Source organism: Phalacrocorax aristotelis, chromosome 1 (assembly GCF_949628215.1).
Source record: "Phalacrocorax aristotelis chromosome 1, bGulAri2.1, whole genome shotgun sequence".
Lineage (NCBI taxonomy): Eukaryota > Metazoa > Chordata > Aves > Suliformes > Phalacrocoracidae > Phalacrocorax > Phalacrocorax aristotelis.
The window spans coordinates 130,325,344-130,347,719 of record NC_134276.1 but is presented as its reverse complement, the minus strand read 5'-3'; the positions used below and the strand labels follow the sequence as shown (position 1 = coordinate 130,347,719).

Genomic DNA, 22,376 nt, shown 5'->3' with positions numbered 1-22,376 from the left:
ATCTCATTGTCATCAAACATTGCTGCTGCTGCTTCTTCCACTGGGTGATTACTGATTACACCGCTGTTAACCAGTGTCCGAAGGGTGATGAATTGAAATCACAAATCTGGAGCTGTCTGTTCGTATATGGCACAACCAGGGTCAGCTCCTTATCTGTCTGTAGGATATAGGCCTCTTCTCCTGAGGTGTTGTGGATGAACTCCTGCCAATGCCCTAACTCAAGGTTAAAGCTGTATTTTCACATCCAGGCAAGGAGATACTCCAAGGTACTTCTGGGGAGGCACCTCTGTTTTGGTGCCCCATCAGCGGCAGGTCTGTAAGGCCCAAAGCAGACAAACCTCGGAAAAAACACCGGCCACCAGGGAGGCCACAGGCCCTGCCGCCAGCAGCTGAGGCAGGAGAGGCCTTGGGCACAGGCGGGAGAGCGAGTGCCTTTCCCTCGGGGACTGAGGATGAGTGAAAAGGAGAGGAGGAAGGTTATTTTTGTAATTTTTCGGTCAGAGGGACTCGGAGCTTTAGCACTGCCCAACCTCAGCGAGCCGGGCGTGTTATGCGCAGGTGCCATTTGCAGCCCCCAGCCGGCACTCGGCGGCTCTCCAGCCGGGAGCGGGCTATAATGGTGACCCTGTCCCGGGGGTCAGTAACGGTCCCGGGGGGCCAGTAACGGTAACCTCCCGCGGCGGGGACGGCAGTTGCCAGCCTCCCCTCCGCAGACGTTGCCTCCCTCCTCACTCCCCCGCCTCCCTCGGATGCTCGTTCCGGGGCCTCGGCGGGGCTCCCTCTCTCCCCGCCGCCAGCCCGCGGGCACCCCGCAACCTGCATACAAGCGCTCGCCCCTCTCCGGCTGCGGGAGACGCTCTCTGCTCGGCAGGCGGCGCGCCCGGGATCGAGCATTGGGGCCGCGGGGAGGGGGGGAACGGGGGCGTCGCGGGGCTATTCAGATTCTGGGGCGGGACGGGGCGGGGCGAGGCGTGGGAGCCCCCGGGGTGACGCACGGGCGGCGGCGCCGCGCGGGGACGTCGGTCCGTGGGAGCGGGATGGCGGCGGCGGCGGGCGGCGCGGCCCCGGAGCCCCCGCGGCGCGGCCCGGCGGCGGCGGAGGGCGAGGAGGAGGAAGAGGAGGAGGAGGAAGAGGTGGCAGCGGTGGCGGTGGCGGAGGCGGAGCTGGCGGCGGAGCTGGCGGCGCGGCGCAGCGCGGAGGCGCGGCGGCTGGTGCTGTCGCCGCGGCGGCTGTCGGGCCCGCTGCCCGCCGGGTTGTCGCAGTGGTTCCCGGCGCTGGAGGTGCTGGACGTGAGCGGGACGGGTCTGGCGGAGCTGGGCGCGGAGCTGCTGGCCCTGCCGCGCCTCCACACGCTCCTGGCCAAGAACAACCGGCTGGGCGGGCCCGGCTCGCTCCCCAAGGGGCTGGGGCAGGCCCCGCTCGGCCGCTCCCTCCGCGTCCTCAACCTCAGCGGGAACCGCTTCGCCGAGCTGCCCCCCGCCCTGCTGGGGCTCCGTGGGCTGCAGAGCCTCAGCCTCGGCGGCAACCGCCTCCACGGCATCCCGCCCGAGATCCAGGAGCTCCGCAGGTGAGGGCAGGGCGCCGGGCGGGACGAGCCCCCCGCGCCCGCGGGGACGGGGATGTGCCCCGGGGCGGGGGACACGGGTGAGAAAAGCCCCGGCGGCTGCCAGGCAAACCCAACTGGATTTTCTCGACGTGCAGCGGGGTGCCAATGCTGCCTGCCTCGCCTCTCCTCGCCTCTTGCTCCGGCTCCTGCTCAGGGAGTGCATTTTGTACGGCCTCAGGTGTCTCCAAGCACTGCCGCTGCTCCTCCTGCTAATGCCTAATGCGTCTCTTCCCCTTCATCAGGTTGAGTTACCAAAACTCAAAGCTGCTCTTACTTAGGGCAGTCTCTTAGGGAATCACCTGATCGCTTGGGAAAGTAATCGTGCCCCTGTACTGGGCACTGGTGAGGCCACACCTCAAATACTGTGTTCAGTTTTGGGCCCCTCAGTACAAGAAGGACTTGAGGTGCTGGAGTGTGTCCAGAGAAGGGCAGTGAAGCTGGGGAAGGGTCTGGAGGGCAGGTCTTGTGAGGAGCAGCTGAGGGAACTGGGTTTCTTTAGTCTGGAGAAGAGGAGGCTGAGGGGAGACCTTATCACTCTCTACAACTACCTGAAAGGAAGTTGTAGCGAGGTGGGTGTTGGTCTCTTCTCCCAAGTTAGTAGCGATAGGTTGAGAAGAAATGGCCTCAGGCTGCATCAGAAAACATGCAGACGTGGCAATTCAGGGCATGGTTTAGGAGGCATGGTGGTGTTGGGTTAACAGTTGGACTTGGTGACCTTAAGGGTCTTAATGATTCCATGGTTCTATGATTCTTCAGGCAGACAACTCTTCAGGTGGACAGCAGGCCTTCTGTGCTTGCAAAATGGGCAACTCGCTTAGGATTTCCTAGCCCTCGGGCTGCCTTGGTGCAGGGGAGGCTCTCCTAATGACAGAGTGGTTGGTATGAGTGTTGACATGCACAAGGCGCTCCCTCACTTTGCTTTAATATAAATCTCCAGGTGAAAGCAAAAAAAAACCCCTGGTCTCATGCAGCTCACGGTTGCACGATGGATTGTACAGGAGAATAAAGATCTGGTTGTGGCTTATGCAAACAATGGGGCTTTTCTGCTGATGCAGCTCCAGTCTCATCAGGGTGCTTGCTGGCATGGTTGGGTTTTTGTTGTATTTCTCTCCACCCATCCGGCTCATGTAGATCTGACAGATCCGCTGACGGAGCTTCTGAAGCATAGAGCCCTAGGCTGTGCTCAGGTGCGGTGGTATGCCTGGCTCTGGGGCTGGATCAAACCACCGCAGGCCGATGACAGAAATCTGCGGCTGAATCAGGGCAGTTGGGAACACTGGTGGGGTGGGAACAGTTCTTAGGTAGGACTGGGCACTAACTGCACTGGCCTGGGATAGGTACTTCTGAAGCCTGCCACCCTCCTGGGTAAGGCAGGGACCCTGTTCTGACTCATGTGTTACATGCGGGCACCTCTGTGTGTTCTGCTGGCTTCTCAGGCCTCAGACCAGCCCCCCTGTGGCTCTGTGCTAAGACTTTGGGTCTGAGCTTCCTTCACCCCCCAGCTCTTTGCCAAGGGACTTGCCAGAGGCAGCCTCTCTTACACACGGTCCAGCAACCTTGACCCTAAGTAACTGGAGTTACCCCAATGGCTCAGCAGAGCTGCCTCCAGTGGAAGCAAAGGGTGTTGTATGTGGGGTGATGTCTCCCACAGTCCTAGGTTGGAGGTACCAGAACCGCTTGAGGGCTGGTGGGAAATGGTTTTGTCTGCTGCAACATCTGTTGCCCAGATGGCACAGCATGCTCCTCTTTGAGGATCTAGAGCAATGCTGGGTTAAGCTAAGTTTGAGAGATGTTATGAGGCATTTTGAGGGCTAGAGAATGTCCATGCCCTTCTCTACAGAGTCAGGCTGTGGCCTAGGTTGGGGCTGTCATGAGTAGGAGGAACCTCAGCTTTCTCTCTGTTCAGAAGCAGTTGCTTCAGGGATGACACATGAAATGAGGACGGTGGCACCAGCTTCATGGGAGAGAAGGCCAATAGAGGAGGGCAGCTGTGCATCGGCCATGATCCACGTTACCTCCATAGCCTAGTAGCATCCAGAGTGTGTTTGGGATCTGACTCTTGCGCCCACCTCTGAGGCAGAGGTTCCCTGCTGCTGATAACGTGGTTTCATCTGTGGCTGTGGTTTCTCTCTCTCTCTTTTTTTTTTTTTTTTTTTTTCCTTCCAAGAAGACAAACCTCAGTCCTGCTTTTTGTTAGGCTGCTGACCCCAGGAAGGTGCCAGGCTGTGTGGCACTGCACATTGTGCCCTGGTGGGCTGTGTGCTGTGCTCCAGGCTGTACCGCTGTCCAACTACTGCTGCGAGGTTACTCTGCCTTGTTCCTCTGGCCTGCCCTGAAGCAGGCCTCTTGTTTGTCCTGTCCTGCAGCTCTTCTTGGGCTGGTCATGTGCAAACCCTAGAAGGACAATTCTGAGAGGGCACATGCGGACAAGGCTATTGAACTGTCTGTTTATCATTACAAAGTGATTTGTCAGGTAGAAAAGCTAGACTAGACCCAGCTTGTGTCTGCTGTCCGCATAATCATTGCAAACTCATTGAACTTCTGCTAATGTGCCACCATAATTTGATTGAACTTTAGCTCAAGATAGTGAATCCGTGCTCCACCAGTATTGTCAGCTTCTTTACCACTATGCCATCAGTGACTCTTCTGTATCTGGGACAGCTTAAGTAACAAAAGGGAACAGGACATTTCCTTGCCAGAGCTGGGAGAAAACAATACTTTATAATTTAATATTCCTTCAGAGGGAATCCTGAATCTGCTCATTGGAAGCCAGATAACCAGTGACCTGACACCCTTGCCAAAAAAAAAACAACTTGAGAGAAACTGCTGTCAGACCCTCCTCCCGCCTGCCGACGAGAGGTGTCCGCAGCATGAGTGTGCATAGTGTTGAAGTGGGTGAAACAAACCTGAGCAAGGACAGAGCAGAGCCAGCTGTTGTGGCAGGGCAACACGGAGGCATCTGTTTGGTTCTGAACTCTGGGACAGGAGATGGGACCTGGTGTAGGGGCTCCTGTTAGCCTCACAGCTCAAGCTGCAAGTGTCCATCTCGCTGTTGCTGGCAAGCCAAGACTTTGAGCCTTTTTCCATATGCAGCTTCCCATAAAAGAAATTTTTCTCGTGTCTCGTGGTCTCTGAGACCACAGAGGCATGCAGGCAACACTTTGACCGGACACGTTCCTCCTGCTGGTACTAGAGTTCCTGAGGCCAGCAGTTCTCTTCTTCTCATGACCCTGGCAGCTTCCCATTTGTCCCAGTCACTGATCATAGAGCTGAGCAGAGTTGCAGAGATCTAGAAATAATTCTTATGTTTCCAGGGAATGTCTGAGGTCTGATGAGCTTTTTTTTATTTTCAGTCGGTGATAACTAAGCCTCACATCTTTCCTCTGCACCCCATACAGTTTTCTGTTGTAGTTTTTAAAGGGGTAGCTCATCAGTTTTAATGAAGGCCAGGAATACAGCAGGTAAGGAGTCTACGTGGTGAAGCGGAAAGAATAGAAAGCCAATGGGTATGATCTGCCGAAGGAGAAGGAATGTGCTGGCAACTACAAATGCAAAATCCCTGCAATGAGAGATGTGTACCATGTGGTGTTACCCACATGAAGATAATAAAGCCACAACTTTAAGGAAGCTGGGATCAGGCATTTTATGCAAAAAAAAAAAAAAGCACTTTTCTTAGCACATTCCTAGTGATTTGGCAAGTTAATGAATAGCGCAAAGAACCACAGCCAGTCCTGCTGCTGTCTTGTCTTGCTCCTTCCAGCTTTGGCCATCTACCCCATCCTTGCCCACACAAATCTTCGTGTGCAGTGCAAGATCCTGCGGAAGATGTGTGCCTTTCACCTGATTATCAGTTGCCTCCTAGGCTGTTGTAGAAGGGACCACCTGCAGATGTCCTGATGCTCAAAGCTTCCTTCAGATGGCTTTGCAAGAAGATGGTCATGATTGGTCTGGTGATGGCAGCAGGGTGATGCTGGTCATAGTGTGCTGGCACTAAGGAAGAATAGCCTTTGCTTCATGTTTTCCGTTAGGGAAGCATTGTGGCAAATGCAATGCTCTTTCCTCCTAATTCCACCATAAGTGTCTCTAGTGACCTGCAACAGCCCTTTAAGCTTCTGAGAAAGAAGATAAGTGTGGGCTCTGCTGAGGGCTTTCTTTAATCATATTGAGGCTCCTTCTGCATGCCCACCACCCCAGTTACTATCAGCTAGCAGTGTCAGTACAATGCAAGACCTGAACTGCAGCATTGGCTGTTGCTGTGAATTTAGAGTAAAAAATGGACCAAATGGATGAGAGCAGCCCTTTTTGCATTGCTTTCCTCTTTGTTGCCAAATAAAAGAAGAGCTTAGCATAGGTAGACATGTGTCCTGTTTTCAGCTGGGATAGAGTTAATTTTCTTCATAGTAGCTAGTACGGGGCTGTGTTTTGGATCTGCGCTAAAAAGAGCGTTGATAATGTGGAGGTGTTTTAGTTGTTGCTAAGTAGTGCTTACACTAGTCAAGGACTTTTTCAGCTTCCCATGCTCTTCTGGGTGCACAAGAAGCTGGGAGGGGACACAGCCGGGACAGCTGACCCACACCATATCACAGGATCACAAAAAGGTAGGGGTTGGGAGGGACCTCTGGAGATCATCTTGTCCAACCCCCATATGACATCATGCTCAGCATATAAAGCTGGGGGAGGAAGAAGGAAGGGGGAGGATGTTCAGAGTTATGGCATTTGTCTTCCCAAGTAATGATTACACGTGATGGAGCCCTGCTTTCCTGGAGGTGGCTGAACACGTGCCTGCCCATGGGAAGCCGTGAATGAATTCCTTGGTTTGCTTTGCTTGCGTGCCCAGCTTTTGCTTTACCTATTAAACTGTCTTTATCTCAACCCACAAGTTTTCTCGCTTTCACTCTTTCAATTCTCTCCCCCATCCCACTGCGAGGGAGTGCGCGAGCAGCTGTGTGATGCTGAGTTGCCGGCTGGGGCTAAACCACAGCAATGTGTCATCTTTCTTTGTAGTTCTTCCTCCAACGTTAACCTTGCTGTGTTTTCAGCGTGAGATGCTGTGATCAGTCACTCTCAGACTCAATTCACAGCCCCAAGCAGCTCCTGAACTGTGACCTGTGTAGACATCCCACTGCTGCACTGGTTGTGTGTATCCTTCCTTTGCTGATTCAGCTGGGGATGTGATATGGGGCATCGTGTATTATAGCTGGTGAGCTAGAAATGTGGTCATCTGCGTGTGCCCATTCTGGACAAAATTTGTTTGGCAAATCTGGCAAAATACAGCTCTGATCTTTACTGTCCAACTGTGGCTTTTGGCTTAAGGGTGCATGGATTGCCCTCATCAGTGTGCATGCTTGGAGAAACATCTTGCCAGTGTCCTGTGAAGGGAAAAATTCTCCAGAGCTTAGCAAAACGCAGCCAATACCTTGAATATCCTGATGTGAATTTTGAGTTTAGTGTTATCCTTCTAGTTAATACTCTTGCGCTCAGTAGAGCGCCAGGAGCAAGCGGAAAGGGCTTGGAAAAACACCAGGCTCTTTCCAGGCATCTGCTGTGCATGCTCCTTTCCTCCTTACTTGCATTCCACTAGTAAAGCCCAGTTGTGCAAGGGCTGGGATCAAAAGCCTCAAACGCCTAACTGGATTCATGCAAGTTTTGTGTATAGGCTTAGATGCAATGAAAACCAGAGTATTTGCTTTTATTCGTGGGTAGTATTAAGCATGTTAGACAGGCATACACTTAAGAACAGCTGTTACAGTGTGGGAAAAACGGCAAGTGAAGCTTTGATAAAGATACAGCATTAGGAAATCAGCTTGCTGCCTCCCTTTCTCTTCCCCTCTTCAAACGTTTTGCAAATAGTTTTCAGACGACTGTTTGATCTTAAATTTGCGTGTCAGCAAAGGGTATGCAGTTCTCTCAGGAATTAGCAAATCGTAGAACAGGGTTAACAGGAGCGTATTGTGGGCTGCTTTTTAAATTCCTCCCTTGCATGAGCCTCAAAACTGCCCTGCAAATTTCTTGCTAAAAAGTTTATCATAAAAAGACCTGGAGCTATTTCAGGCTCACTGTTTCTTTTTTAGATTACCTATTTAGATGCATCTGTTTGATGTCAGCTGTTAAATTTTATCCAAAGAAGCATCTGTAGGGAAACAGGGTGGATTGAAAATTTGAGTATCTTCCATGCCAGAAGACATTCTCCCCTTGAAACGGGACTGTGAAAGTGCCATGGTAATTGATAGGGTTTCAAAAATACCTCTAGTGCTCAGAGTGGGCTTTTCTTACTTACTGAGTGTTTTGGGGCTTTTTGATCTGTTTTGTGCTATATGATGACGTGGAAACCTCACAGACATACTCAAGCCAGAATATACAGTCTCTTGGCATGTTAAACTTCGCTGCCATGACCTGAATCGATTCATAGTTGTTTGAGTATTTCCCCACTCCCTTCCCGTAGGTAGAAGGATTTACACAACAGTGGTGTGAAATCCCCTGCTAGAGGGGGGTGACACAAGATGGGCTTGATGTGCCGGCTGCTGCTTGGCAGCGATTAGTACCAGCTGTGCTGAGCGAGGGTCTTGCAGGATATGAGGCTGAGGGGGACTCTGGCCTTCTATTAGTTTCTTTGTAAACATTGCTAAAAGGCAGGAGAGAAAGTGTCAGCCCCCATTAGTTACTCTGTCAAATGGTGGGGGTGGTGGTCTCAGTTTTTTTTGAGATAAATAGATTTTGTTAGTGTTTGTCCCCTCTTGAAACTCGTTCAGCCAGATCCTGTGTTGCAGGTTGGAAGTACCTCATTTATTCTGGCTTCAAAAATAGGAACTGAGCTTATGTTCATTAGAGGCTGGTTGCTCTCCAGCTTTTCTAAGTTCCTGGACTGACTTTTGAAAGTACAGAAAAACTCCAGCTCTCCCTCTGTGTACACAGCGATGCATGAGACCTTGGCTGGCTGGTCCAAATGACTATATAGATTAATGATTGTCAGAAAAACTGGGCCTTAGTGTGAAAGCTTAGTTAGTTTTAGTAAATACTTAGTTAGAAGTATTTACTAGGGTCACTCCCGTCTCTGTTTTGGTCCTGTGAAAAACTATGGTAAACGTTGTGGATTGCCTCCTTAGAGGGGCTCCTCTGCGAGGAGGGCAGAGCTCAGCAGTGCTCTTGCTCGTCTCACCGAGCAGCAAACTGTCCCCTGAGTGGGACAGCATGTGAGCCAGCATTGCCTTGGCCTCTGCGTGCTTGGCTTAGTACAACATGAAAATCGGGCCAGGAGTAGATGAGCTGGGAACAAACTGTGGCCCCAGTGGTATGGTCAGTGCTCGCTGTGTCTTTTGAAAATCCTTGCCTGTGTCATGATTAGCTATACTCAAACAATTCTCGATGCTTTAATTTGATGCAGAAATGGCTGTTGCAAATTTCTCAGTCTTGCTCAGCCAAGACTAGGGTAGATCCTTCTTTCTAGAAAATTGTATTTTGGGTGATGGGGTTATAGATTTCTTTTGCCTACTGAACAGTGTTTCAGTGGAGGCTATAAGAATATCTTCACTGTATTTAAAATAAGTTTCTTTATAGTTTCAAAACTTCCTCCCTGTGCTTTTAAAATAAATTTACCATCTAATTTATATCTTAGGCTGGTGTTGGAAATTCTGGATTTGCTGTACTAGACTGCACCCAGTGAGTTGTTAGTCTGGTGCTCAAAAAGGCAATTCAGAAGGTAGATAAAAGGAAAACAACTTTAAGAAGCCCTTTGCCACTGACGGGGTTATCTTATTTAGTGGATTTTTAGTTAGAGGCAGCTTGTAGTCTGATATTGAGGCTTTATATCCTAGCTAGTATAACTGAGCATTCTCATTACATGGACTTCATAAAGAATGGATTTGAAACCTGTAAGTATGTAGGCATGTGTTTTTGTATGCTTAGTTTCTGCAGAAAGCTGCTCTTGAAACTGACGCATTCCACACCTTGAACTGAGTTTCAAAAACATTTTTCACTATGGATTTTGCACCCCTCTTCCCCTTCCCTGGTAGTATATGTTTTTACGCAATGCAGCTTTACGGGCATTATTGTCTTCAAACACAGAGGATGAAGAGTTAATTATTCACTTTTCCTAGGAAGTGGAAACCTGTACATATCTAAACCTTGTTTAAACATTTAAATCCATGTTACTAGAATTCCCTTGCCCAGCAGTTTTCAGTGTGGGCTCCAGCAATGGCATGGAGCTAAAATACGCCTAGGAATTCTATGGTCAGCAGTTAAGTCCCTAGTGAGAGCCAAGCAGCCTAAATCTACCTTGGGAAACAACAGAGGTTGAAGGAGGAATTTTGGTTAAAACTCAGGGCTTTGTTAAGGGATCAAAATTTAATTAAAAATAATCTCCCCTTGATGTGGTCTCTGCACAGCAACCTTCCCTCTACACCCACTCCTCACCTACAGGTTTTCTGTCGAAGAGAAGCTACTTTTGAACAGTGGGGTTTTGGTGGTGGTTTTCTTGCGTTTTCTGAAAACCTCCAAATGCGCTGTCCCACTTGATCTCTCACCTGAAGCAAGTATAGTTACTTCCTGTCATATAGGCAAATACAGTTTAAATATAAGGCTTAGAAATGGCTTAATTCTGTGCCCACTTTGTCAAATCTCAGGTATTTAGCTTTCCTCTGATGTACTCCAAAAAGGTGAGTGAGCCCAGGGGAAGTTAAGCTCCATGAGCGTCTCCTCATGTGTTGCAGTGGTTTTGTCGTTCTGTTCTTTGCTGATGGGCCGGTGGACCTCTGCACTGTGCCAGTGGCCTCTGTAACCCAAGCAGATGCTGTCATCAGATCTTTGGGGTTCAAGTTTCTTGCAAGAACTCAACAAAATAGCCTCTTTCTGTTGTTGTTCTGCTCCATTTCAGTGGAGGCCTCAGGGAGGAGCTTCTCTGGCGCTCCACACACACTGTGGCACAGTTGCAGGGTTTAGACCTTCTCTGGGTTGAGCACCATGTCCTTCGGGTGGTTGGTCGTGTGTTCCTTTGCCAGCTGTATCCATAGCCTCTCTGAGGTGCTGCAGTGAGATGGAGGTGTCTCCTTTTCCAAGGAGGTTATAAGCTGTTCTTAAAGAAAGGCTGATGGAGCCTGGATGACTTCTTTCTGACCTGTGGGGAATGTGTGGTAGGTAGGAGGGGGCCATGTACACTGTATTTAGGCAGCTAACCAGAGTATGTACTGGAGATATTGAACTAGTGTGAGTACTGCTGACATCTGTGGACAGGACCACGGGGTCCACCTGTTTCAGGCATGGGAAAAAGTGTTGTCTAGACCGTGATTAGCAATGGTGTCTCTTCCCAGCCAGAAGTGTCCAAACTGAACCTGCCTTTGCTCTTCTTCCAGACAAGGTCTGAGGACAGGGGAGGAAGGCTGTTTGGCTCTGTGAAATGGTGGAATTGAAGCTATTATGTTGAAAAGAAGTGCTTGCCAATTATTTTTCCTAGAAGGGCAGAGATGCACAGCAAATACTGGGTACTCCACCTGGCAGAAGTGTGCTTGTGCCTCTCTTTGTTCCTGTCTCCCATCCACTGAGTTTTCACAGGAGTCGAGTTAATTTTATTTTGGCCCAAACTGCAGTTAAGCCCAGCTGATGTTTTTGGTAGCTTTGGGCTCTGTGACTTCAGTGTACTGAAATCAGTCTACCTGAGAAATTGCATGCATGTACTTGCATGACTTAGATGCACTCTGTGCTGTTGCAGCTGTGGTGTTGTTGGCATGTGAATTGTATCAAAGCAGGACTGGCTGCCTCTGACTTCTGCTGAAAGGTTGCAGTTAGGCGGCAAGGAGTCAGATGATACTGTAAAGAGCGACTAGCGCTTGTGCAGGGCCAGGATTTTCAGGGAGAGCCACTGCTTTGCTCTCACTGAAACTAAGAACTCCCACTGGCTGCAGCAGGAGCTGTGTCCGTGCTGTGTGCGCTGTGACCCTCTGTGTGCGGGCTGCTCTTCCTCGGAAATAGGAGCAGGAGCTTTCACGTGGGGTTGGTGTAGGAATACGTAGTTGTCTGGTGCCCACCTACAGATGTAATGGTGACTGCAGGAGGCTGAGGAGGTAAATCGCAACATTATCTGTTGTGAAACCGCAGCTCTGTTCTAATTCTGATGTTCAACTCAGCTGTTTATCTTATCTCAGCAAATTATCTCGTACATAGTCATCTATAAGTTTTCTTTAAGAAGTGCAGGAGATGAGAAGGCCTAGCGTTAAATGAAACTGGAAATGACCTTAATGAAATAATGCAGTGTTTTCTCTTCTGTATTTCAGTTTAGAGTTTCTATACCTTGGAGGGAATTTCATTACTTCAATTCCACCTGAATTAGCAAACCTGCCTTCTCTAAGCTATCTAGTTCTGTGTGACAACAAGATCCAGAGCATTCCACCTCAGCTGGCACAGTGAGTATTTATTGTCATCAGCCACCAGCTGTAATTAACTCTTCGAACTTTTTCTTCTGCGTGTGTAGATAAAAGCACCTGGGAGGGCCTATTCTTTAGTTTGTTAATGTGACTATAGTTGAACAAGAAGATCCTTAGAAGGGTGCACTGCAGCAAGACTGTGAATATATATAATTTGGAAATCTCAATCAAAGGGTTATGGGAAAAAAAATGTCACTAAGTATATGCTTTAGGGTGAATTAATAGATTTGTACAGGGAAACCTGAGAAGCACCTGGGCAACTCAGAAAAGATAAACTGCCATGCTACCATATTCCTAGTGATGAATGCTTGGTCTGTTTTGTCTTTCACCCAAAGCCTTTTTGTGTGTGCTTTTGTGTTGTACCATCCACTGTGTTCCCTTGGCATTTCTTACTGTAGGATCTCAGAATATTTTAGTGTTTGTTAAATCGTACAGCGCAGCTCGAGAGAATAAGTTACTGCTTTTCTGTTTCGTAATGGGGGAAAGAGGATGCAAACTCTGTATGGGTAGCCTAAAATGGGAGGCAAAGAATTCGGTGTCTAGCTGTAACCCCAAAAGCAACTGAAAAGCAGCACCGAGTTTTCTGAGTTGGAATTTGAGGGTGTAGTGGGATTATTCTTGATGTACAATGTCCAGTTGTCTTGTAACTTGTACTGGTTTGAGAGCATCCCTGGATGCTGTGCTGGAGCATTGCTTTGTGCTTCCTGATAGAGGAGAACACCCCCTCCAAAAGCCAAAAAACTGCTTGTCACCTGTGCCGATGCTAGCCTGGCCTGACTTTGCTCAGCTTTTGGGACCTGGTAGTATCACTGCGCAAGGTGATGCAGCCAGGAGCAATGAAAACATGGGGTTTTCCAGGGTTGGCTGCCTACCAGCAATCATCTTTAATGCATTAGCGAAAGTAGGTGACTTATTCAGTATATTGCATGGAACTGTTCTTGATGCGTGTACTGGGTACAAGGAAACATTATCTCCCCCGCAAGCACTCAGTTTGTATACTTATGTTCTGTGCTACCTTTTCTGGGGTGGGTGTGTGGGGAATACTGAGAGGGACAGCAGCATATTTAAGACTGTGTTTCTTTAACAGGCATTCTGGAGCTGAGCCAAGTTTTCTAGGGCATTATGTGTGCTGGAGTGAGAGCAGCAATTTTAGCAAGAATTTATGCTTTAAAAGGAAGAAAAGCCAAAGGGAAAGAAATTGGTGGGAGAGGGGAGAGTAATCAGGTCTGTGTGTAGTGCAATTGTGGAATGATTTTGCTTGCACATCTTGACTGGGTTTCCACCTCCATCCTCAGGCTGCATTCCCTGCGTTCCCTCAGCCTGCACAATAACCTGCTGACTTACCTTCCTCGAGAGATCCTTAACCTGGTTCACCTGGAAGAACTGAGCTTGCGTGGGAACCCACTGGTGGTTCGGTTTGTCCGTGACCTGACCTACAATCCCCCAAGCCTTCAGGAACTGGCTGGACGCACAATTAAAACTCGCAATGTTCCCTACGCTCCCAGCGATCTCCCGGAGAATCTTGTCCGGTATCTGAGCTTGGCCAGCAACTGTCCCAATCCTAAATGTGGGGGTAAGTTCTTCTTAATTGCTCTGCTTCCTGCTTTCACCTGAGGGTTTTTCCCCCTTTGACTTTAGTAGCTCAGCCAGGTTGGATGTGTTGTTGCATCCAAATTCTAGCTGTATTTCATTGGCTCCAGATCTCCTGCAAACTTGTCTTTAAGGAGCCTTGTTCACTTAGGAATGATGTTCAAAGTTGTAGTGCTGGTTTATTGTATTTGCATGGGAATACGAGGCAGTGTTTCTGTCAGAGTCTTTGCAGCTTGTCCCAGCACTCCACTATGCTTTTATGGTCTGAAGTTTCCGATCTGTCTGCTCTGAAATAGCTCAGACTGAGTAATGGAAGGGAGAACTTTTGCAAGCACTCTTGTTGAACAGCAAGCTTCACTTCTGGATGGAAAAGAGGAGGGAGGCTGTAATACTTGGCAGTTACCAAGAGCAACTTGTTTAGCTCTTGGTTGCGAGCACTAGTTCCTGGAAGGAGAGGACTTCATAGAAAAGCCTGGAATGCTTGGGCTTAATTTGGCTTAATGCTTAATCTTTATCCAGAGTAAATGATCTGCACATTCAGCCTTCAGAAGATTAAGGAAAAAAATCATTAATTAGTATCTACCCTGCAGTCATAACGCAGCCTGTTATCTTATCTCCTTATGTGACAATATCAAAGCATGTTCTGTAAGCAAAGACGGAAGGGCTGGAACTTGTGTGTTGGAAGGGAAAGAAGTGTTTCCTTTTCTGGAGTTTGCACAGCTGAGGTAACAGTGGATTAGTTTTGCTCTTTCTCACTTTTCCTTATGAACTAGCACAGTACTGCAGTACTGCTCTAACACTGCAGGAGAAAAGCTTACTCCAGACCAGCTAGGACTTAAAACACTGCTGGAAACTTCTGAAAAGGTGGCTAAAATCACTTGCTGTGACAGAAAGAAAATGCAATTGTGTGTTACAGCAACACTGTTGCCATGGAAAAGTAGCATCCAAACTCAGCATGGGGACTTCACTCAAGCAGAAGAAAAGCAGAGCTATGAAGGTCTATTTGTGAATGCATTTTTGCTAGCTGCTGCGCGAGGTTTTACAAGTTTGAAAATAGAGTGGGATGAATTTGACATTTAGGAAGGCTGCAAGTTCCCAGCCTGAGATTTCTCCCTAATGGTTGGAAGAAATAGCTGAATTCTTTGGAAGTAGCTGCCCTGTGTCTTTTCATGCAGCGTGCCATTCTGAATTACCTACCAAATACAGTTTTACAGGATTTTTTTTTTTCTTTTTACTAAGGAAAGAGATTTCATGTTTCTATAGGTGTTCTGGTCCCTTGTCTTCCTCCAGTATCTCTTGTGCTTCTATGTCCAGTGCAGTGTCAATTAAATCCTAATTAGAGGCATTTGCACCAGTCACAACAACCTTACAGAGTTTACAGGTTTCCTCTCACGGGTTCTCATATGTTATTACTGTTCCCTTTGCCCTTTCAGGTGTCTACTTTGACAGCTGTGTCAGACAAATCAAGTTCGTTGACTTCTGTGGGAAGTATCGCCTCCCGCTGATGCACTACCTGTGCTCCCCAGAGTGCTCCTCTCCCTGCAGCTCTGCCTCCCAGAGCTCTACTTCCCAGAGCGAGTCTGACTCTGAGGACGAAGCCAGCGTCGCTGCGCGCAGGATGCAGAAAGTCCTTCTGGGATAACAGGGAACAACAGGGGAAGACAGGAAGGAAAACACATTTGAAAAGCAATAATGGAACAGCGAAGCCTGGGCCTCTGGCCTGAAGGGCTCACGAGAAACTGTCCTCAAGCCCATGTAAGGGGCATCTTAGCAAGCCTAGACTTGCTTGGTGCAGTGCTACTTAGGAGAGCTAACTCAGTGGCATACTGCCTGTAGGGTGCCTGGGGTTGTTAGAAACATCTCCTGTCTGAGAGACGCCCCCCTTCCCCTCGTACAGGCTGGGGAGGGGGATTTGTTCTCACTGGCGGATCGAGAAGGGTTTTAATATATGACACTTCACTGAACTTCTGTCATCCTGCAGAGCAAAGGAGACTGTCCAGGTCTTTTAACACTGTGGTAAATCAGAAGCAGGCTAATGATGCCATGTGAGTATATATGGACCCCAATGTTTTACATAGCGTTTTGATTCTTTGCTATCTCCTTTGATTTCAGTTACAGATTTTTACACCCATCCACTAAAAATGGGAGTTGGTTTTTTTTTTTTTTTTTGGCCAGGACTAGATTTTTTCCAAACTCTGGTTACTCTTCCTTTGCCTAGAGAGGTGTAGGGTCTCTGTGCTGTTACAGATGTTACAGCCACCATAGAACTGAGCCACCTTTTTTTCTCCCTTGTTATACCAAGCTGCTCTTGGTGTTTCCTCCTAACTGTATTAGTTATTTTTCCTGTCTCTGCCTCTTCCCATTACACCTGGAGTGTTGCTGTCTTTATGGTGCCTTCAGAAAAAAAGACGAGTTATTCTGTTGAGACTTGGTATTACTTCAGACTTGTGGCCGTACATGCCTATGCAAGGGACCAGATGCAATGCTCTGTATCATGTCTTTGAGTCTCAGCTTACTGGAGCAAATCTGCTTTTAGATCTGTGGATTGCAGGAAAGGTCTTGACTGACATTTCATCTTTCTAAACAGCCGTGTCTTCCTGCTACAGCTAGCTCTGCTGTGCTTGGTACAGAGTTACTATCTGTCTTTAAGGTTATCTGCTTAAAGTAGGCAGCAGCTTAATGAATTGGAAGTAGTGAGAGAAGTGCCATGGAGAATGGTTTTTTTTCTTACTCATAACATGAGAGGAGAAGCCAGTAGGGAGGCTGAGGCATGTTGTCTTAGCATCTTGCACAAGGTGGTTTTGAAACCTCTTCCTTATTTATTTGTTTGCATTTGCTCTTGTTATAATAGCTTTGGCAGTCTGTTGGATTGTTCAAATAACACGTTCAGTTACCTTAAAATATGCTTAAAGGAAAGTTGCAGAAAATAGCTCAGAATTTTAAGTGTCATGAAATAGCTTATGAAAATTAATATTAGGAATTGACAGGTAGCTATAAACCTACTTTATGGGGCTGTTATGTGTTTTACCCAGTGAGAGCTGCCCCTTTATTAATATTTCGTGGCAGACAGTCCTTTTGATGCAGTTTCAGACAGCAAATCCAAGTGTGCTTTTGAATGCATGAAGTGAGTAAATACATTTTGTTAAGAAGCTAAATAAACAAAAAAACTCCCTTTTCTTAACCTACTTTGGCCCTACAGGGAAAATTAAAAAAACCTGTGCTCCTCTTCTGTATTTAGAAAAAGCACATATTTTAGTATCTTATGGCAGCTCTGTATTAATGGTCCTGTTTAATTATATTTATATATTAAAGCACTTTGATAATTCTACCCTCTGTAACTAGCTTTAGTGATTTTTTTTTTTTTCCTTATTAGACCACAGTTTTTCCTTTAATGTGACCTGAAGATAAAGGTCTGTGAAACTTTGTACGTTCCAGTCTGTCTCAGTGTGCAGGTTGAAATTTTTGCCTTGCCTTTCCTTGACAGCACTGCTCATTTCCCTGGTTTCCTTTGGAGAGAACTGGAATTTGAGAGAAATGATCTGGTTGTAAAATAGCACCCATCCATTATTAATAATTGCAACTTAGCCTGAAGGTTTCCCCCCCCAACAGAGACCTACAAGGAACTAAACTGCACATGCTCTGTGCCTTTCCAAATAACCTTTTTTAAGTAAATTTTTAAGGCACAATAAGGTATATGTGCAGAGCAACTGGCTGTCACTTTTAGCAAATTCTGTGAGGTTCGCTTGGGAAGAAGAACATACAGTTTTTGAGAGAAACCTACTGCATGGTGTTAGTTAAATTGGGATCAGTGACTGGCCTGTGTTGCGTTCTTCATCTCCTCTTTCAGGTGCTTCTTCCTGTCCCAAGTGAATATCGTCATACCAGTGCTGAAGGACAGTAAACTGATTGCAGAGCCACAATTTTAAATCGGCTGCTAGTGTAATGGTAGTGAGCAACGGAGTCATCTAGAGCTTAGCTTTCTGCCAGTGAGTGAGCCACACAAATTGAGATCTCAAGATCTTTTGAGCTCAGGGCCATGAGGTACCACCTTCCTTTCTTCTTTTTAGCAGCAGCTGTCTTGAAGTAATGCATTTTTTTCGCTTTACAAAGTTAGATTTCACCACAGTTCCTCTTTGCACAGTAGCACGTCTGTATGTGACGGGTTAAGCCCAGTGGTGGCTGGTTCTAATAGCTCAATCACTAGCTGCATTCTCTTTCCTAACTGAACAGGCATCCCATTTCTGCCCCAATTCTAATAGAGCTAATAGGCTAATCTTTTTTCCACAGCTTCTTCACTGTAGCCAGGTCAAAACTTGACAGCTTGTGCAGTTGATACCTCTATGCATTTTTAGACTTGATAAAATGTCTTGTCTCTTAAAAATTTACATATATTCCCAGATATAGCTACCAATTTTTCTTTTTGCTGCTAGGCTTTAAAGTGCAATTCACGTAAGTCAGAATTTAAAACAATCAAGGTCTTGTAAGAGGAACAAATGGTGGGTTGGTTGTGGGGTTTTTCCCTCAGAGGTGGATTTGAGAGGGATGCAGGTCTGTACTGTAATGCCTAACATACTGAGTGGGAGTCAAGTTTTTCCAGCAATTGTTAGCCCCCAAAGACTGGAAAATGTACTGGGCAATAAAATAGGTAAGACAGAACTTGAAGATACACTGTTGGATGGTTCCTACAGTCCCCTTCTCAGGGGCCCTGAGAAGTAGATGGGGGTTTTGCCAGCATTATAGTGCTCTCTGTCAGTTTTAAAGAGTGGATTTCAGATCCTACAGATGTGTCTCCGAGTGAAGTCTTCAGTCAGTGTTTTGGTATCAGTCCCCTTGTTGCTACAGCAGCCCAGCACGTCCACCTTTTGAAACTGTTCTTAAGCCGAGACACAAGTATGTGAAGCAAAGTTGCTCATTCCCTCTTCCCTGCGGGGACCGGGGCCCTGCCTGCATTCATCCTCTGCCCCGCCATCTCTCTGCCAAGGGGAGCTGCTGGCGCGTTTCTGAATGCAGGTACTTAATGTGAACAGTGGGGTCGTGTTAAAAAGAAGCAAAATATCAATTTGACTGGAAGCAACGTATACAGTTGCCAATTCTTTTATGTTCCTCTTTAATAAGAGGTGAGACTTGAGGAAGTTAGTAATGAATATTTAAACATACTCTGAAGTGGCCAGATGCAGTTTTTCATGGGCTTCTGTCCTGGTCATTCTAAGTCTTTGAAATCTTGTGTTGAATTATAATGGGGGGGGAGGGGGGAAGGGGAGAACCAGCTCCTTTTTGTTCTTTACTCCTGTTGGCAATAATGAATGGAAAGAATTTAATCCAATGAAAGTAATGAAATTTAATCCCTGCAATGTGTCTTTGTTACCCAGTTCAAAGAACTATTTTAATGCATCTTATTCACACCATGCCCTCCCTCTCCAACTGAAGATACTTCAAATAGACTACTTCAGAATGCACACTAATACAGCAGTAACTTTATCTTGGAAACCTTTCTATTGATTATTTCATTTGCCTGCCTGACTAGAGGATTGATCTTTTACTGACCTGAACATTAAGGGTGGAAAGGGTTCTCACCCAGCACTCGTGTTGAATTTTTATTACGAGCATTTGTTTTAGGAAGTCTTAAAGTGCCTTATGTTTTTAAAAGCGTATTTTGCTAGAAATGTATGAATGTAGAATATCGTTAACAGTATTTCTTTGAGCTGTAAAACAAATTGCAAACACTAAACCAAAAATGTTATTTCTACAGTTGTCTGTCCATTATTTACTGGCATCTGGGCTCTGGTATTGCTGCAGGCAGAACCCTTGCCAAATTATAAACATTAAAAGTGGGGCTATACGTGGTTGGGGAACAGATGAGATTTGACCTGTGCTGTGTAAACGCAAGAGTAGGTGAGACGTCCAAAGGGACTGCTAAAACTCTTGGCTTTTGGGACCCACTTGTGACAGACTGGAGGGTGTTACAGACCAGACCCTGTTTTACTTCTCCCATAGTGTTGCAGAAATATACTCCACAGTTTAAAGGTAGAAGTAACTCCTGGGCAAAATAAATAAACGAACAAGAGAAGGCAGTGTCGTGGTGGAGTTTTCCAGCAATATGAAACAACAGTTCTAAACTTCTTGAATTGTTTCCTGCTTAATATGCTAACCTTGAAACCTGTAAATGACTCTTTGAATGTTAATTTTCTGGTCATGTTAACTGGCTGATGCGTTCCCATTTCTTGTGTAATCCCATGTTTTCTCCAACATCCTGAAGAGGTTTTTGTGATCTATTGCCAAAATGTTTCAGATTCTGCCACGCAGTTAGTTGTCAGTGCAGAGATGTGGTGTATTAGAAAATGGGTCAGTGGGAAACAAGAATTACTTGATATTAACTTCAGCAGGAACTATTTTGGAGATGGTTCAATTTCATATGTAATGAAAAACCTATCAAGTTATGCAGCAGCTCCCTTTCAAATAACATAAAATACTGAGGAATTCAGTGACCTTGCCTGTAATCAGGCTGAGAATATTCTTGCTTCTTTTTGTGACCTAATTTAAAGATACCCTTTTCTGTGCCTTCTTAATACTTTTCTTATATTTGGGAAAAAAAAATCAAAGAAGTGCTGGTTCAAAGGAACCTCTGGTGGTCTCTAGTCTGTCCTCTTCATTTAAGCAGGACTATTGCCAGCAAGAGTTCAGGTCTAGCTGGGTCTTAGAAACCTCCAAGGATGAAGAGTCCACAGTCCCTCTGCCTCTGGTGCTATAATCTTCTCGTAGTGCAGAAGTCTCTCCAAATGTCCAATATCTTCCTGACATTGGTTGCCTGTCTTCTAACCTCAAGGAGCAAATCTTGGCTCTCAAACTTTCTTCTCTGCTTTTAGCACTAATGCAATGAGAAGAGTGTAAATGAAACATGATTTACAAAGATGCCTGAAGCAGATGGTCAGAATGTCATACTGACATTTTAGGCTCATGCAGAATTGCACAGATCTAAAAAGGAGCATTATGTTGATGCTTTCAAAGTGCTCTTCATAAAGCAGAGCTATACATTTCCTACTCAGATGGGCTGCCTTAGGTGATCAAGACAACTTGAGCTGAATGTATGCACCTTTTCCTCTGCACTAAGGTTGTGAGTTGCAGTTGCCAACCATTTAAAAAAAATTATTGGAAGAAATTTAGTCCTGGTGCTGAATGGAAGAAGGTCAGGGTCATCTGCACCCTTAGTCACAGTCTGGAGATGGCATGCCATGTCCAGGTGTCTCTTCCCTTTCCAGTAGCCATTGTTCTATGGTGACTTATCAGAGGAGAGTTGAGAGCATGTGTTCTTGCTGCAGGCTCCTCTCTCACCAGTCCCCAAATTGGAGAGTTTTGACAAGGAGGTTTAACAGCAGCCAAGGTCCTTTTAGCATGGAGGGGAAGGTAATCCATAGGAGATCCCAAGTCCTGCTTCCAGCTGGTCTTTTGTGGCAAGGCAAGGGTGCAGCTCGTCTGGCGTCAGTTCAAGGACTGGTCATCCAGGACCCTTCTCTTTGTCCTGGCCTGGGACTTACTGGTGGCAGCTCAAAACTTCCTATTAGACTGGCAAAGGATTAATGTATCTTCAGAGTGTTGTCCAAACGCCCTGACTGTAACCCCTTCTTGATTCTGTGGAAAAAGCTAGTCAGTACCGACTGCAGGTCCTGCAAGTTGATGCTTATCCTAAAAACCACACTCGATCAGAGTTTCCAAGCCCCACAAGGCTGGCTGCCATTTACACATCTCCAAAGATCATTGCTGGTGTGTTGGCAAATGAACAATTTCACCAAGCTGCATCGTTGCTTGTATAAGAGAACGTGACAGACCAGGAGTATTACAAGGTTGTTGCCTGTGCTGTGACACGGACGCTGGGGAACTGGCAAGTTGGGAGGGCAAACAAACCCTTAATCTGGATGATGGTTTGTGTTGGTGTGGGGGGTCACAACTGAAGCCCAGCAGGTCAGCATGTCACCCTTTATATCAGCAAGGACACAAACATCTATTGCTGGTGAAGGGACCTGAATGAAATGTATGGGATTGTTTTGTTTGGTGGTTGTCCCTGAAAGAGTAAATTTCAGCCTTAGGGCTTTGAAAATGGATAGGGAAGGAAAATGCCATTGTGGAAAATGTTTTCCATAATTCCTGGGGCTCTGGCATCCATGGTAAAAGTGACTTTGTAATAAACATGTGTAATATTGAGCTAATGTCCTCTGTGCCAGACAACGTCTATGTGGTTGCTCTCCAAAGCCTCGCTTTGCAAATGCTGTTTTACTAACTCTGGGGAGGGCAGCCCTGTTGTTCCTCAGGAACAACAGCCAGGTGGTTGGTGTAGATGACTTAATGGATTCTGCCTGTGAGCAGGATGACACTGAACAAGCCTTCACCAAGCTGGCAGATCACAGGAATGGGAGGAGTGTGGATGTAGAGCAGGACGCTAGAAGTAAGGGACCTTATGTTTTCCTTAACAGTAGTCCTCTGCTTCAAACATGATGGGTATTTTTTTCTGGAGGTGGGAGAAGTCTGGCCTTTGGAGAATGTCCTTTGCATCAGGTAAACAGGTCGCTGCAGCTCTCGTACCTCCTTGGCAGAGGATCCCTCTGAGCCGCTCAGGGCAGTGCTTTGTTTCCCCGTGTGTTGCCCTGCTCTTGGTTGGAGGGCCCGCTGGGCTCCCTGAACTCAACCCCCTGCTCGTAAAACCTCCCTGCAGGCACAGGGGGCTGAACCCCGCGCTTTGTTTCTGTTGTGCATAGCACTGCTGAAAGGGACTTGCT

The 22,376-nt window shown here is 46.9% G+C and overlaps 1 protein-coding gene across 1 annotated transcript; it reads left to right on the top strand.

Annotated features, from left to right (window-relative positions):
• The first annotated feature begins 964 nt into the window (after positions 1-964).
• On the top strand, positions 965-19,354 carry LRRC58 (leucine rich repeat containing 58). The gene is made up of 4 exons (XM_075107239.1): positions 965-1,567; positions 11,869-11,997; positions 13,314-13,591; positions 15,042-19,354. The coding sequence occupies exons 1-4, from the start codon at positions 1,038-1,040 to the stop codon at positions 15,248-15,250; spliced, it is 1,146 nt and encodes a 381-aa protein (XP_074963340.1). The 5' UTR covers positions 965-1,037; the 3' UTR covers positions 15,251-19,354.
• Positions 19,355-22,376: the final 3,022 nt, after the last annotated feature.

What these genes read in the sequence shown, in the direction of transcription:
- LRRC58 (XM_075107239.1), top strand. Translation starts at nt 1,038, where the DNA reads ATGGCGGCGGCGGCGGGCGGCGCGGCCCCGGAGCCCCCGCGGCGCGGC. An exon ending in ATTCCACCTCAGCTGGCACA is followed by an intron (nt 11,998 to 13,313) that starts GTGAGTATTTAT and finishes CTCCATCCTCAG; the next exon opens with GCTGCATTCCCTGCGTTCCC. An exon ending in TCCCAATCCTAAATGTGGGG is followed by an intron (nt 13,592 to 15,041) that starts GTAAGTTCTTCT and finishes TTGCCCTTTCAG; the next exon opens with GTGTCTACTTTGACAGCTGT.